Source organism: Phycodurus eques, chromosome 9 (genome assembly GCF_024500275.1).
Source record: "Phycodurus eques isolate BA_2022a chromosome 9, UOR_Pequ_1.1, whole genome shotgun sequence".
Lineage (NCBI taxonomy): Eukaryota > Metazoa > Chordata > Actinopteri > Syngnathiformes > Syngnathidae > Phycodurus > Phycodurus eques.
In genome coordinates this window covers 23,077,243-23,090,168 of record NC_084533.1, presented here as the reverse complement: position 1 = coordinate 23,090,168, position 12,926 = coordinate 23,077,243, and the positions used below count along the sequence as shown (strand labels likewise).

The 12,926-nt window shown below is 40.8% G+C and overlaps 1 protein-coding gene across 15 annotated transcripts in view; it reads right to left on the bottom strand.

The window, feature by feature from the left end:
- Positions 1–12,926, bottom strand: part of map7d3 (MAP7 domain containing 3) — a 38,786-nt gene continuing 25,860 nt past the window's right edge. For 9 of the 15 annotated variants that reach the window (XM_061684993.1, XM_061684996.1, XM_061684998.1 and 6 more), the window contains 10 exons: positions 12,392–12,531; positions 9,335–9,471; positions 8,619–8,839; positions 5,849–5,972; positions 5,448–5,733; positions 5,333–5,386; positions 5,187–5,253; positions 4,303–4,453; positions 3,359–3,630; positions 2,045–2,725 (listed from right to left, as the gene is read on the bottom strand). In XM_061684993.1, the coding sequence (XP_061540977.1) occupies positions 2,607–2,725; positions 3,359–3,630; positions 4,303–4,453; positions 5,187–5,253; positions 5,333–5,386; positions 5,448–5,733; positions 5,849–5,972; positions 8,619–8,839; positions 9,335–9,471; positions 12,392–12,531 (1,571 nt within the window). In that variant the 3' untranslated portion in view covers positions 2,045–2,606. The other 6 variants (XM_061684994.1, XM_061685000.1, XM_061685004.1 and 3 more) reach the window with 3 other exon arrangements.

Here is a 12,926-nt window from a genome sequence, read left to right as displayed (position 1 = left end):
GAGGTTTCATGGATATTGGTTGGAGGTTTTTTTTTTTTTTTTGCTGAAAGGACCAGACTGACGTAAACTACAACAATCTTTTTAGTAAACACAAGCTCCATATACAAATGTACAAACAGTCAAAGCCTACTGAGCCCCAAACAGCAACAAACAACGGGAACTTAAGCATGCCTGCTTTACCCTCTGGTGGCCAAAAAACAGATTGCAAGGCAGGGTGTCTCAAGGCAGGACAGCCCTCTCTTATAGTTGGAAAACAGTTTGAGATAATGTTTTGATATCCAGATTAAGGTCCATGTATTAATTTTCAGATATCAACGAGTACAGTTTTACCTCACTCGTAACATGTAGTTGTCCTACGAGTGAAGACAAAGAACGTACTAGTGTATGGACCTTAAGCTGGATATCTAGGGTAAGGGACAAATGCTCTAACGGCTTTTCCAAATGTCACACGACAGGAAACCATGTGCGCACAAGCAATGAGGGCAGAAGCGATCCCGTTTTTTTTTCACACCCAAACTAGAATTGTAAGCAAAAAAAAAAAAAAAAAAACTAAAAAAAACAAACAAAACAAAAAAAACAGCTAAGGCCATAAATGTTGATGCTGCCAAAGGACAGCAGTCGCTCAAGTAAATTTAGAAGAGCCACGCACCAAACTCCCCGAGAGACACGAGATACGGAGGTTGATGCACACCGTAAACGCTTATACAAGAGGAACACATCTTAACAACAAATAAAGAACCCAAAATTAATTAACAAAATTATAACAGCGCACTGCTGACAAAGACAAAAAAAAGGGCTTATAAAACAACTCGGACAGCAGATAGAAAACAAAAGGGAGAAGTAGTAGTAGACCTGACGGGAGAAGAAGGAACATGCGGAATTTCCCTGAAGCTTTCGTCATCTTATAGATGAGACACTTAAGCACTTGGGGCGAGGTCATTTTACCTTGGACCCCTCCTCCTGGAATTAAATGGAAGAGGAAGCTGTATGGAACCTTTTAAACAGAGCTCAGGAAGTTGAAGAGTGCAACAGCGGCGAGTCTTCTCGGTGCCGGCCAGGTGGGTGCAGCATCAAATCTCTGCAGAGATGTGAAGACAGAAAAGTACCGTTAAAACTTCTTTGTATTTGACAATTCACCATGATGTCACACGTACATCCGGGTGGCAAAAGCTGAAAAGTATAATATGATGTTTCAACTTCACTAGGCGCTATGCTTACTACAGCTACCAGAGAGGGTAGGAGGAAAGGCGATTAAGTCTTCGGGAGAATGCGGGCAAGACCAGATTTGTAAGGGAACACCCACATTTAAAGGTCCCATATTTGGGCTATTTAGACCTCCATAGAGTGACTCTCTAACATTAACTTTATTTCAAAAAAACACCTAGGTTTTGTCATGCAAGTGTCCAGAAAAGGCCCTTCTGACAGCTACTTCTGTTTGCCCCAGTTTTGTGTCTGATTGGTTGTCGTGTAGAAGACCCACTTGTGAGAGCACAAATGTCTGTTATGTTGACTGCGCAGGCTCGGGAGCGGAAAGGGAATGGGAAAGGGATCTTTGCTTGTGACGTAGTTAAGCTCGAGAAATCCGGAAGACCTGATTTCAGGCCTCTCGGCAGAAAAACATCTGGAACTCAGGAATGCGTGGACGATTTTAATTCATATTTCACGTTTACTGAGGCACCATAGAGATAATATTACATCCCAAATACTAGAAAAAGCTGGTTTCGCAAAAACTTACTCCACCCAGAGTACGTAACAGGTAGGAAGTTACTCAAATGACATAATTAAGCGGACGGGAGAATGGACGCATCCAGAAAAGCTCGCAACTACTATTTGTGACATAAGCACATGAGAGAATATGCCCCTAAAAAAACTGATAATGAGCACTAACCATCACTTTTACCTTAGAGAGGGTTATTGTTTGGATGGGTAATCTGCCATTTTCATACTTTCTTTCATGAAGTCAATGGTGTTTCTCGTCTTCTTTACCAAAGACTTGGAACTTTCTTTGGTCTCATGGTGGCTTACGGAACAGTCGTACTCCATATATAAGCACAAAAAAAACAAAAGAACTTTCGAAACACTTCCGATGAATGCGTGGGGTGACGTTCAGTGACACTCGTGTGAGGAGGTGCTGCACCCCATAACACAGCAACATCTTACCACCAGGAAGTCTTGTAATCATCTCTGTACAACTACAACTACAACATTCAGTTCATACACACAGGTTCCGCTGGAATATTTTTATTTTTTTTAAGGAAGTCGGAAAAACACTACCCCCTTTTGTAACCCCAGACAATACATAATTTGAGTTCAGGTTTGCGGTAGTCGCTCGTGTTCTGCTTACTGGAAGTAACCTGGTACCTATTGTTAACAAACAGTCTAAATTGATCTATAAAACCTATATTTTCTGTCATATACAAAGCCCCTTAGAAAGTATTACCCCATAACACAGCAACGTCTTATCATTCTTAAACTCAGCTGACAAAATACAGCATTAACAGAGATAGGCAGAGAGGAGGCACGTCAGAGTAATAAACAGAAGACTGCTAGCAACAAAAATGGCCGATGCTTCCATGATGTAACAGGTGAGGACACGTTCCCAAGCTCTACAAGAAAAGCGATTCAAAGCTGTGCATGGGATTGCTTTGTGTGGGCCCTCGATTCCAGGAAATGAGCAGTTGAGTCACACGGGCAGGCGGATGAGTTCGGTAGGGACCATTTCTATCTGTTTGAAAAATTATCGGAAGTTCTTAACTGAAAAATCAATAAAAACCCACATTGTACAAAAACTGAGGTTCCACTGTCATCGACATGCCTTAACCTTTGTCCTGGTAGATGTAGTCTAAAAATAAGCATACCAGAATAATTTCTCAATGAGTCTAGCCTACCATTAACTTGTTCTTTTGGTGACTGATGCTGTATGACCTATTTGCATATTATCTAACTAGGAAGGCTACAACTGAGTTTTCTGTAGCTCGGATTAATGACACAGAGATGCTCTTTTTACAACATTCAGTTCATACACACAGGTTCCGCTGGAATATTTCGATTTTTTTTAAGGAAGTCGGAAAAACACTACCCCCTTTTGGGCATATCTGGTGCCGTAACCCCAGACAATACATAATTTAAGTTCAGGTTAGCGGTAGTCGCTCGTGTTCTGCTTACTGGAAGTAACCTGGTACCGATTGTTAACAAACAGTCTAAATTGACCTATAAAACCTATTTTTTTCCTGTCATATACAAAGCCCCTTAGAAAGTATTACTTACAAAAAAAGACAGTATAAACCTTGTTAACCAAAGACGAAATGTTTGAAGGAGATTGTGAAAAAGCGGCAACATCCACACTGAATAATCTCACCTGAGAGAGCCTCTATGGCTTGACTGGAGGAATGCAGAGAGTTCACTGGGCTTCCTTTGGTCCCATCCGGCCCGTCACAGTTGATCAGGACCGGGTTAGAGTCCTCTGCCTCGATGAGGGCGTGAGTCTTGGAGTGGACGTTGCGATCCATGAGCTCCTCGAAGCTCCACTGGTTGGACTTGCTGCCCAGGCCCGACACCAGCTCCACATTGGCCGAGTCTTCCTCGTTCAGGAACTCCGAGCCCTCCACCAGACGGTCCTTTGAAATTAGACTGGAGAGAGGAAGGCCAGTGTGAATATCTAAGTCAGTGATTTCCAACCATTGTGCCATGAGAGACAATCAGGCGTCCCACATGAAAACCTCTCATTTTTCCCTAATCGGTCTGAAAATTATTACTTTCAACAAATAATGCATCTTTATTCTGTGACAGTGACATAGTGACAGTCATAAAAAAAAAAAACAAAAAAAAAAAAATCCTCTTTCACTAGATGGCAGAAGGTTCCTGATGCGGTGTGAATGATTTAAATCGACAAGACAAAAAAAAAAAAAAAAAAAGAAAATGGGAACTACACATGAATCCAGCACACGGAGAAATAAGATTGTTGTCTTATGTAATGTTCAGTCATTAGTTAGGGGCACTAATTGAGCTCGCTTGCATTCCATTACATAAATCCACTGCCTGCACAGCTTAAGTGAAAGCGAGCGCTCTAATCATTTTAATATCGTAAATGGCTAGTCTTAAACGGGATTTATAGAATGAGAAGACTGCTGCTTCTGGCCTGTATGGGAAATGTCAACACTGCTGTGATTCAGTAGCAAGCAAATATAAAACTTTGATTTTTTTTTTTTCTCTCTTTTTTATAAAGATTAGTGTTGTGCTAAACTACAGTATGCCCTGAATGATAATGCATAGCTGTACGTGAATGTTTCACGGCTGTCTTACCTGACTGCCTGAGTCTCGTCTGGGGCGTTGTTGTTCTCCTTGTCATCTGTTTCCTCTCTTCCGTTCGGGCAGCCGAGGGCTTCTTCTCTTTGTGCCCCTTCATCGCCGTAGTTGTGCCTTTCCATGGCGACATCATCCATCTGACCTTCACCTTTCAAGGAAACCAGATGATATATTTCTCACAGATGTTCACCCATTTTTTGGAATTGATCGAACATTTTGGACATGCAGTACAAAAAAGGCAATACAAAAAAAATTATATTATGAAATACAATACAAATACTATTCTGTACTGAAACACTGTATAGCTGGAAGCAGAAAGTTGGAAGAGCCCTTTTCAATCCTACCACTCAACAATTACCTAAACTAAATAATCCTACAGGAAGTGAAAACTGCAATTCATGCATACCGCTTTAACTCCTCACTCATACTGTTCAGTTATACACCACAAACAAAAACGTTCCCTTGTGGTGCATATATGTAACACTTTAAAGTGGTGTTGAGAAAGTTTGAACGTTTTTTCGTATGTTTAACACAATGCCATCCAAACCTCATCCCAACTATGAAATATGGTAGAGTGGCATCATAGTTTGGACTGCTTTGCTACCTCAGGACCTGGACACGTTGCTATCATCCTTGGAAACATGGATTTGGCATGAGAATTTAAGAGCATCTGTTTGCCAATTGAATTGATATCCATCTGTTGTTTTTAGCCTTGTACACTTGTAGTGCTGTTTGATAAACTGCAATATCTGTCAATTTTAACAGATTTTAAAAAGACTGAATTTGTGTGGTCCAGATACCCTACTTCATGAATGGTCCGTTACTGCTCTTTTTGTAGAGTGAATTTTGGATAGTGCAGAGTGGTAGTTATGTGAACATACTTTTTGTATCAAAGCTCATCAGGTCCATTGCATCTTCATTGTCGTCCTGCTCCTTGTCTTCATCTCTCTGCATTAGAGTGACGAAACACTTGTTAATTACACCGTTTTGAACACATCACTAACAGAAATGTCTTTAATTTGCTCACCTTAAAGTCAATTCCGTCTCCTTTTCTAGTTCTTTTCATTATTTCTTCAATTCTCTGAAACAAGATCAGAAATTGATTTCCAATTATTTCGATGATGATGATCTGTAATAATTACCTTCTTCCTCTCCATACGCTCTTGCTGATTCTGCTGCATGAGGCGGTCGCGCTCCTGGCGGACCCTCTCTGCTTCCTCCAGGGCCTTGGCCTCTGCTTCCTCCCGCTCCTTCTGCAGCTCCGCCTGCTTCAGAGCCTCCTCAGCTTCCAGTCTCTCTCGCTCTTCCTCCGCTCTTTTGGCCTCCTCCTCTTCCTTGAGTTCTCTCTCCTCCGCGAGCTTCTTTTCCTCCTCTTGGCGCTTCAGCCGAGCGGCCTCTGCTAGACGCTCCTCCTCCTCTTTCCTGAGCCTGCAAGAACAAACAAAAGGGCTTCATCCTTCACTTTTTTACTGACACGTGTGATAGAGGAAGAGAACATCTGCATTGATGAATCTCCTCATGACAGAATATTGAATATGCTCACTTCTCCTCTTCCTCACGCTGTATCCTGAGTTGTTCATCTTTCTCCTTCTGCTCCCGCATTTGTCTGCGGTGCTCCGCCAAGAGCTTGGCAGCCTCGGCAGCAGAATTGGTTCCTGTCTTAGAATCTGACCGGCAAGGAGGACAAATACAGGAAATATGATTGTGACATTAATATTGTGCTTGTAGGTAAATTCTGTTTAATTCAATTGTATTTTTATAGAGCCAAATCACAACAGAAGTTGTCTCAGGGTACTTTACATATGGAGCAGGTTTAAGACAACATTCCCCACTCATTAAAAGTCCAACGGAACCCCACATGAGCAAGCACTAGGAAACTGAGCAAAGGAAAAACTCCCTGTTGGGAAGAAACATCAAGCAGACCCAAGAGTCAGTGTGTGGCGGCCGTCTGCCTGAGCCGTTTGGGTTAGTGAGTAGAAAAAACGAACGACAGATAGACAGAGAGGGATAGAGCGCGACAGAGAGACACACAGAGATCAAGTGTCTCAGGTTTTCCCCAACCTTTGTGAGCCCAAGAACCTATTTTACATGAGAAAAATCTTGTGAAATGTGGGCTCGTTGAGTGGAACACAAAGCTATTATTCTGTTATGAACGACAACAGGTACACAGGTTAATTGTACTTTCTGCAATATAAAAAAAGATAATAGTTCTGGCTGTCACTTTCCATTGCTAGCAAACAATTACCGTAATTTCTCGTGTATAAAGCGCACCCATGTATAATACGCACCGCCAAAGTTTACCACAAAATTCTGGAAAACCCTTCTACCTATGTATAATGCATGTTTACAATGCATGATTTTGCTTCTACCCATATGATCAAAACATGAAGTATTATCTGTATTTAATTTTTTTTCAAATAATTATTATGAAGCACTTTATTTGAACACAATCCTCTCTTTAATTTACTTGCTCTTATTTTGAAATTTACAACTTTACTTATATTTAGTAAATTAGAAAACACACAGTTGTGCTCATATGTTTGATTACTCAGGCAGATTTTGTAAGATGGGGATAATTCTTTAAAGAAAACATGGACCAGGCGAAAAATTTCATTTTATTTTAATGGGATTCAAAACGGTCAAGCATTCCAGAAAAGCATGATCATTAAACAAAACATAGTGAGGAGAAGCGGCTCAGAAAATGGATGGATAGATAACCATAAAGAAATTAATGATGGTTATTGTTCAGTCATCAGTCATATTTAAAAAAAAATATATTTCACAAATTCTGCCAGGGTATGTAAACTTATGGGCACAACTGTACATGTATGCAGTCATACGTACCCCTGTCATATTGGAATGAAAGTGTAGGCTACACTTTTTTTTTTTTTTATAACCACTAAGTGGCGGTGGCATTTTGGAATGAAAGTGTACAGCTTTTTCATAACCACTAGATGACGGCATGCATTTATGAAATGTAAAAGTTATTTTCCATTTGCCCCTATACCTATGTATAATGCGCACTGTTGACTTTTGACAAAAACAATTTGGGGGCGGGAAATGTGCATTATACACGAGAAATTACGGTAAGTGAAAATTGATAAATTCCCGTTGCACACTTGACGATCACTTACAGCACACTAGGGCTGTGCGATTTTTCAAGAAATCGTTTTCTTGAGGTGATATCCATTTTTTTACCAAGAAAAGGTTTTCCCTTAGCGGCTTCCGTGGTCTGCGGATATACACCGTTTACACTGATGATATGGCAGCGAACAGAGAGGAGCTAGTTTACTAAAACGCACCAGTTTGTCAGTCATTTGAATGTGGCTAAGTTTTGCAGCGTCAGACAGTGAGCAAAAAAATTAATAAATTAAAATGTAAAAAAACAGACCACTGCAAAGTATGTTTAAATAGTGTTGAAACCATAGCGAGTAGCAGGGAAGGGAAAATTCTGGCTCAGAAACAGACAACATAAGCCTTATTATTTCACGTTGTTTGACATATGACAACAAAGGAGCGTGGTGGAAGGCAATCACAGCGTTAATCACTCTGCTCCTCGGCTTTGAAACTCTCTCCCTTCCGACATCAGGAACATGGACCCGTTATCTAATTTTAAATGTCACTTGAAATTTTTTTTTTTTTTTTTTTTTTTTTTTTTTTTAAACGCATATAATCACTCTGTTTTCACCACTTTTATTTGCTGCTATTCCTGGTGGTCTGTTGCAAAATGTTTATTTAAATCTATATATTTGTTTACTGTACATTTGATTGTGTTTCAACAGTTTTTAAATGTCCTGTATGGCGACCTCGATTGGCTTGAAAGATGCCTTCATAATAAAATTTATTATTATTACTGATATATCTTTAATTTTTCAGGATGAAGCCTATTTAATTTAATTTGCCTTGGGCATGTAGGTACTCAGATAATCCGATTTTTGGAAACACCTTATATATTGGCCAGACTTTATCCAGATGGGGGCAGCATCAACAACACTAATGTGGGACACAAATTGAGACAGCAACTGGGATTTGATAAAGCTGCTCTACACCAGACAAACAAAAGTACAGACCAGAGGGAGAACAGGCCAGCAATCAGGAACAAGCTAGTGTTGTGTTTAATATAAAGACCACTAATAAGAGGGTTGTATGCTTCTGTTTGTTGTGATGTCATGATTAAGAATTATTTGAAAGGAAGTTCCGACTATTCATTACAGAATTATGAAACACGTTACAGAATGGGGTGGTGGGTTTTACTAACAAACAGAAAATGAAACAACACCATCATACTTTGGTTTTCGTTCCGAGATGCTCACCATCTTTCTCTTTGGATTTGCTAGAGTCAGAGGAATGTGGCGACCCAGCCTGTACAGGTAACAACAGGTCCTTGGAGCGGGAGTCCCTTTTTCGCAGGGTTGGGGGCCCTGGTGGGGTAAGAGCTGGTTTCTGGATCGGAGGAGGTTTAGCTGACGTCGGCTGAGGGGATGGGGGATGTTGTTTCATTGCAGGGGAGGGTGGGCGTGCCTTTGAATTTTGCCTGTCAGAACAAATATATGTTCAGGAAAGTCGAGAAAGTGAAAATATGTTTTATAAATTTGGCACGCCAGTGAGGAGTGTTGTTAACAACCCTGCCAATTTTTCTTTTAAATTAAAAAAATTGCAAGCATATATGAGGCTTCAAAATCATGAAAAATTGAGCCATAAACTCTACTCTCAACACTCTTTTTTGTTTGTGTGTGTGTGTGGGGGGGTATACTGAATGTGCTGAAACCAAGCTGTGTTTAACTGTCAATCCAATACCATTTCCACGCCCTTGAAAAACAGATTCGACTTCATCTAACCCTGTTCTTTTGCCTATACATACTCCATGTTTGAGCCGCGAAAATATATCTGCTTAAAGCCGCTTGGGGCTTTTCCACGCCATGCCAGCAATAGTCCCTGTCCACATGCTGGCTTGTCACATCGGACTCTACTAAACAGCTGCATTCATTTTCTCTGAGAAGGTGCGGTGAAACATCACTTGGCTTCTTACTTTGATGCTGCTGGGGAAGGAGGCCTCTTTGGAGATGGTTTGGGGGCAGGGGATGGCGAGCGGTTGCGTCCCATGGGAATGGATGGAGAGGGCGGGCGTTGCCTCCGGGGCGAGGTAAACGTTTTTTCCTGCTTGTTCTGTTTTTCACACAGACAGCACAAAGGTGGAAAATTAATTAATGACAAGTACGATTAAATCAGCTCAGATCTATCACACAGCCACCTATACTTGGTCATGGATGGTGTCATTTTATCCCATTCAGAAATGTGAGATACTTGTCACAAAAGGGTTTATGACTAGTGTGCTCTCATAATCAGTTTGAAACAAAGTACAACTGTAAAATGAAGCCATTTAAAACACAAAGATGACACAAACCTAAAAACCTTCCTTAAAACATGGGTTGATACAAAGAAGCTTGAACATAATACACAAAGATACCGTTTAAAAGGACCATTACACAATGCTAACCACAAGGTTATAAATGTATCTGTACACCAATCAGTGCAGGGAAGCAGAGACAAAGAGATGGAAAGTCAACCAGTCCCAGGCTTTAGGGTGTAGTCTGCTTTGCTTGACACAATCTGTCCATAATCAGGCCACCAGTTTCTCTCAAGTCATGTCAACGAGTCCTTTCACAGCCTCAGCGAGTGCAGAGTGAAAGGTTATGTCGGAGGGAGTAGAGCGTGACGACAGCGAGAGATGTCGCTTCCAAGTGCCGGGAGATAACATTGTGCTGAGGGGAGCAACAGCAGGAATTAAAAGTTCTGTCATTTGCATCCCGCTAAAGCACTTTGACTGGCAAATGTCTTTTGGATAAAAGTTATACAAGTAGGACTGGCTCAGGCTTGTTCTGAACCATCCCCGGCATAGTTAATCTTGTACAGACCAATACTGAGGCATTTTCGCATGATGCATTGCTCTCTTCTTCCTTCTGCCCCATCAGTAATTTTCCATTATGCTGTGCATGAATGGCATTTTTTTCTCTCTTGTAGTTGTTGCTGCTGCCTCCATATGCAGACTAACTTAATTACCTCAATCGACTATGGGAAAATGCAACAATTTATGTATTTTAAAGGGAAGTTTGGACACGCTTGTGTTCAGATTATCTGACACCGCATTGATGTAATACTGCAAACTAATTGAGTAAATCAATAGTGCTTTAGCTGCTTGTAGAGAAAAAAAAAAAAAAAATCACACTCCATTTTACCTCAATTGAGTCAATACCTGATTGAACAACAATCAATTCCACACATTTGACATAATTTCTTAATGGTCAATTAAGTCATTCAGGGTTGTAAACCACTGTAATGACTAACATGCCTGTAGATGGTGGCGTTGCATCGCTTTGGATTTGAGAACAGCACATCTTTTGAGTAGAAGATAAAGATTAGGCGGTGAATCTCGGCTTGTCACGTAGATTATGAGGGAGGGAAATGCCAACAAGCTGGAAGTAGGACAAGTTAAGGCTCCTCTTAGTCAAACAGTATGTATGGTATCAACTAGGGCTGTCACGGTTTATTGACAAATAATCGATCATCAAATTAATCAACTATTTGGATAATCAATCGTTTACTGCGATTGGCTGGTGACCAGTTCAGGGCTGTGTCTCACCCAAAGATACCTAGGATAGGCTCCAGCATGCCCGCGAACCTTGTGAGGATAAGTGGTATGGAAAATGAATGAATGCATGCATGAATTAATTAATCGTTTACAGGCAATGTTTAACTTAAATTGTCCAAATCCTCTGCTTGCAGCCTCTCAACAGTAAATATTCTTATTTCTGCAGTTCCTCATGAAATCAGATGAATTATGTTTTCAGTATAATGAAAATAAACATCTGCTTTTACTTTGGAAAATAATGATCAATATTTTTGCCCATTTTATGACATGTTACAGACCAACCCAGTAACTGCACTATAATCAATTTATGGAAAAAATAAGTAAGTTGAATCTTTTATTACAATAATTGTTATGTGCAGCTGTAGTGTGAATAACCTGTAATTGACGTAGTTGAACCTGAAGCAGCCTCAGACGTAGTGCTCGGACTCACCCCCTAAAACTCTAGTCCCTATTCGCATTGAGAGTAATGAATGACTAACGAATCACAATCGAATCATTACTCCTTGTACTACTCCGAAATAATAGTCTTAACAAATGAAAAATCTAATTAGATTTCAAAACAATCAATTGAACCAGTAAGAGTACGCTGGCACATTTTGACTGACGTGTTTTAGCTGCTGTGTCTCCGTACAGAAAGGGTTTTCTGACTTAAAACTTAAAATGGCTTACTGTAACCAGGATCCCTCGCCATACCTTGACCACAGGTAGAATCCCGGGTCTGTGTTGCGCTTTTCTGTGCCACAAATCCTTGTGGACTAAGCTGCCACCTATTCAGCTAGCCTGCTAGCCATCTAGCCGTTCAAATTATCTCTCGCTCTGTTAGATTAACATTTTCCCATTCAATAATGCCGCCGTCGCCCCTTCTAGAGATGGCTCCTTTTCGGCTTCTGTTGTGGTTCTTCCATGTTATCCGTACACTTCATTGGAGCTAGGCTAATAGAACCCTTTTTCAGTGGAGGGACTCATTGCAAGTTATCGCAAACGCTTGATTGCAGTTGTTGCTGCTATGGGTGGCCCAACCAGTTGTTCGGTTTAGGGGACAATCACTTATTCACACAGGGCCATGTAGGCTTGGATTTTTTTTCTCCCTTAATTATACAAACCTTCATTTCAAAATTGCATTTTGTGTTTACTTGTGTTGGCTTTGACTAAAGCTTAAATTTGTTTGATGATGGGAAACATTTAAGTGTGACAAACATGCAGAAAACTAAATCAGGAAGAGGGCAACCACTGTTTCACACCACTGTACTAAGTCAAAATGGCAGCTGTCGTAAACGATGCAAGTGGCAGTATTGCAGTTCTTGTCAGAATAAAGTAAGTCGTAAGTAATTCTTTGATTTGTTCTACTTAGAATGTAAAATATGTCCCACATATGTCCCACTAATGTTTGACATTGCATTGGAATTTTCTGGTGTGCGTAACAAGACATGCTCTCACCAGTGAGGGGTCGAGGGCTCCGTCTGCTGACACGGAGGTGGTCATGCCGTTCTTTTGCCGGTCGATGCTGCGGCTGCGCAACGGCCCGCGTGGCGGGTGTTGAGTGGCGGCGGAGGCTGAGCGAGGACACAGGTGACATTCTGGTAAAGGACACAGTCATCGGCAGGGCCAGGGAAGCACAACCAGCAGGGAGGGGTGATAAGCAGGCCGGGTCGGGCAGCGAAGCAGCAAAGAACCAAAAGTTGCAAAGAAAAAACAAATGATAGAAGAAAACTAATTAGAAATGAGATGAGATAGTGACAAGAAGGAAAGGAGGACAAGTGATGATTGAAAGTTAGGAAATTTATTTTCAAGGGGGGACAAATTTAATTCAATTTGTTAGATGTAACACTAAAGCAGGCAATAGTTTACATCTGTGTTCATGAGGGATATAGGACAACAACCTCAAAAACCGAACAAACTCAAAATATGGGTGTCAGTTTATGGACAACTAGCAAACACTGTAACACACCACATCTCCAATATCAGAATATTA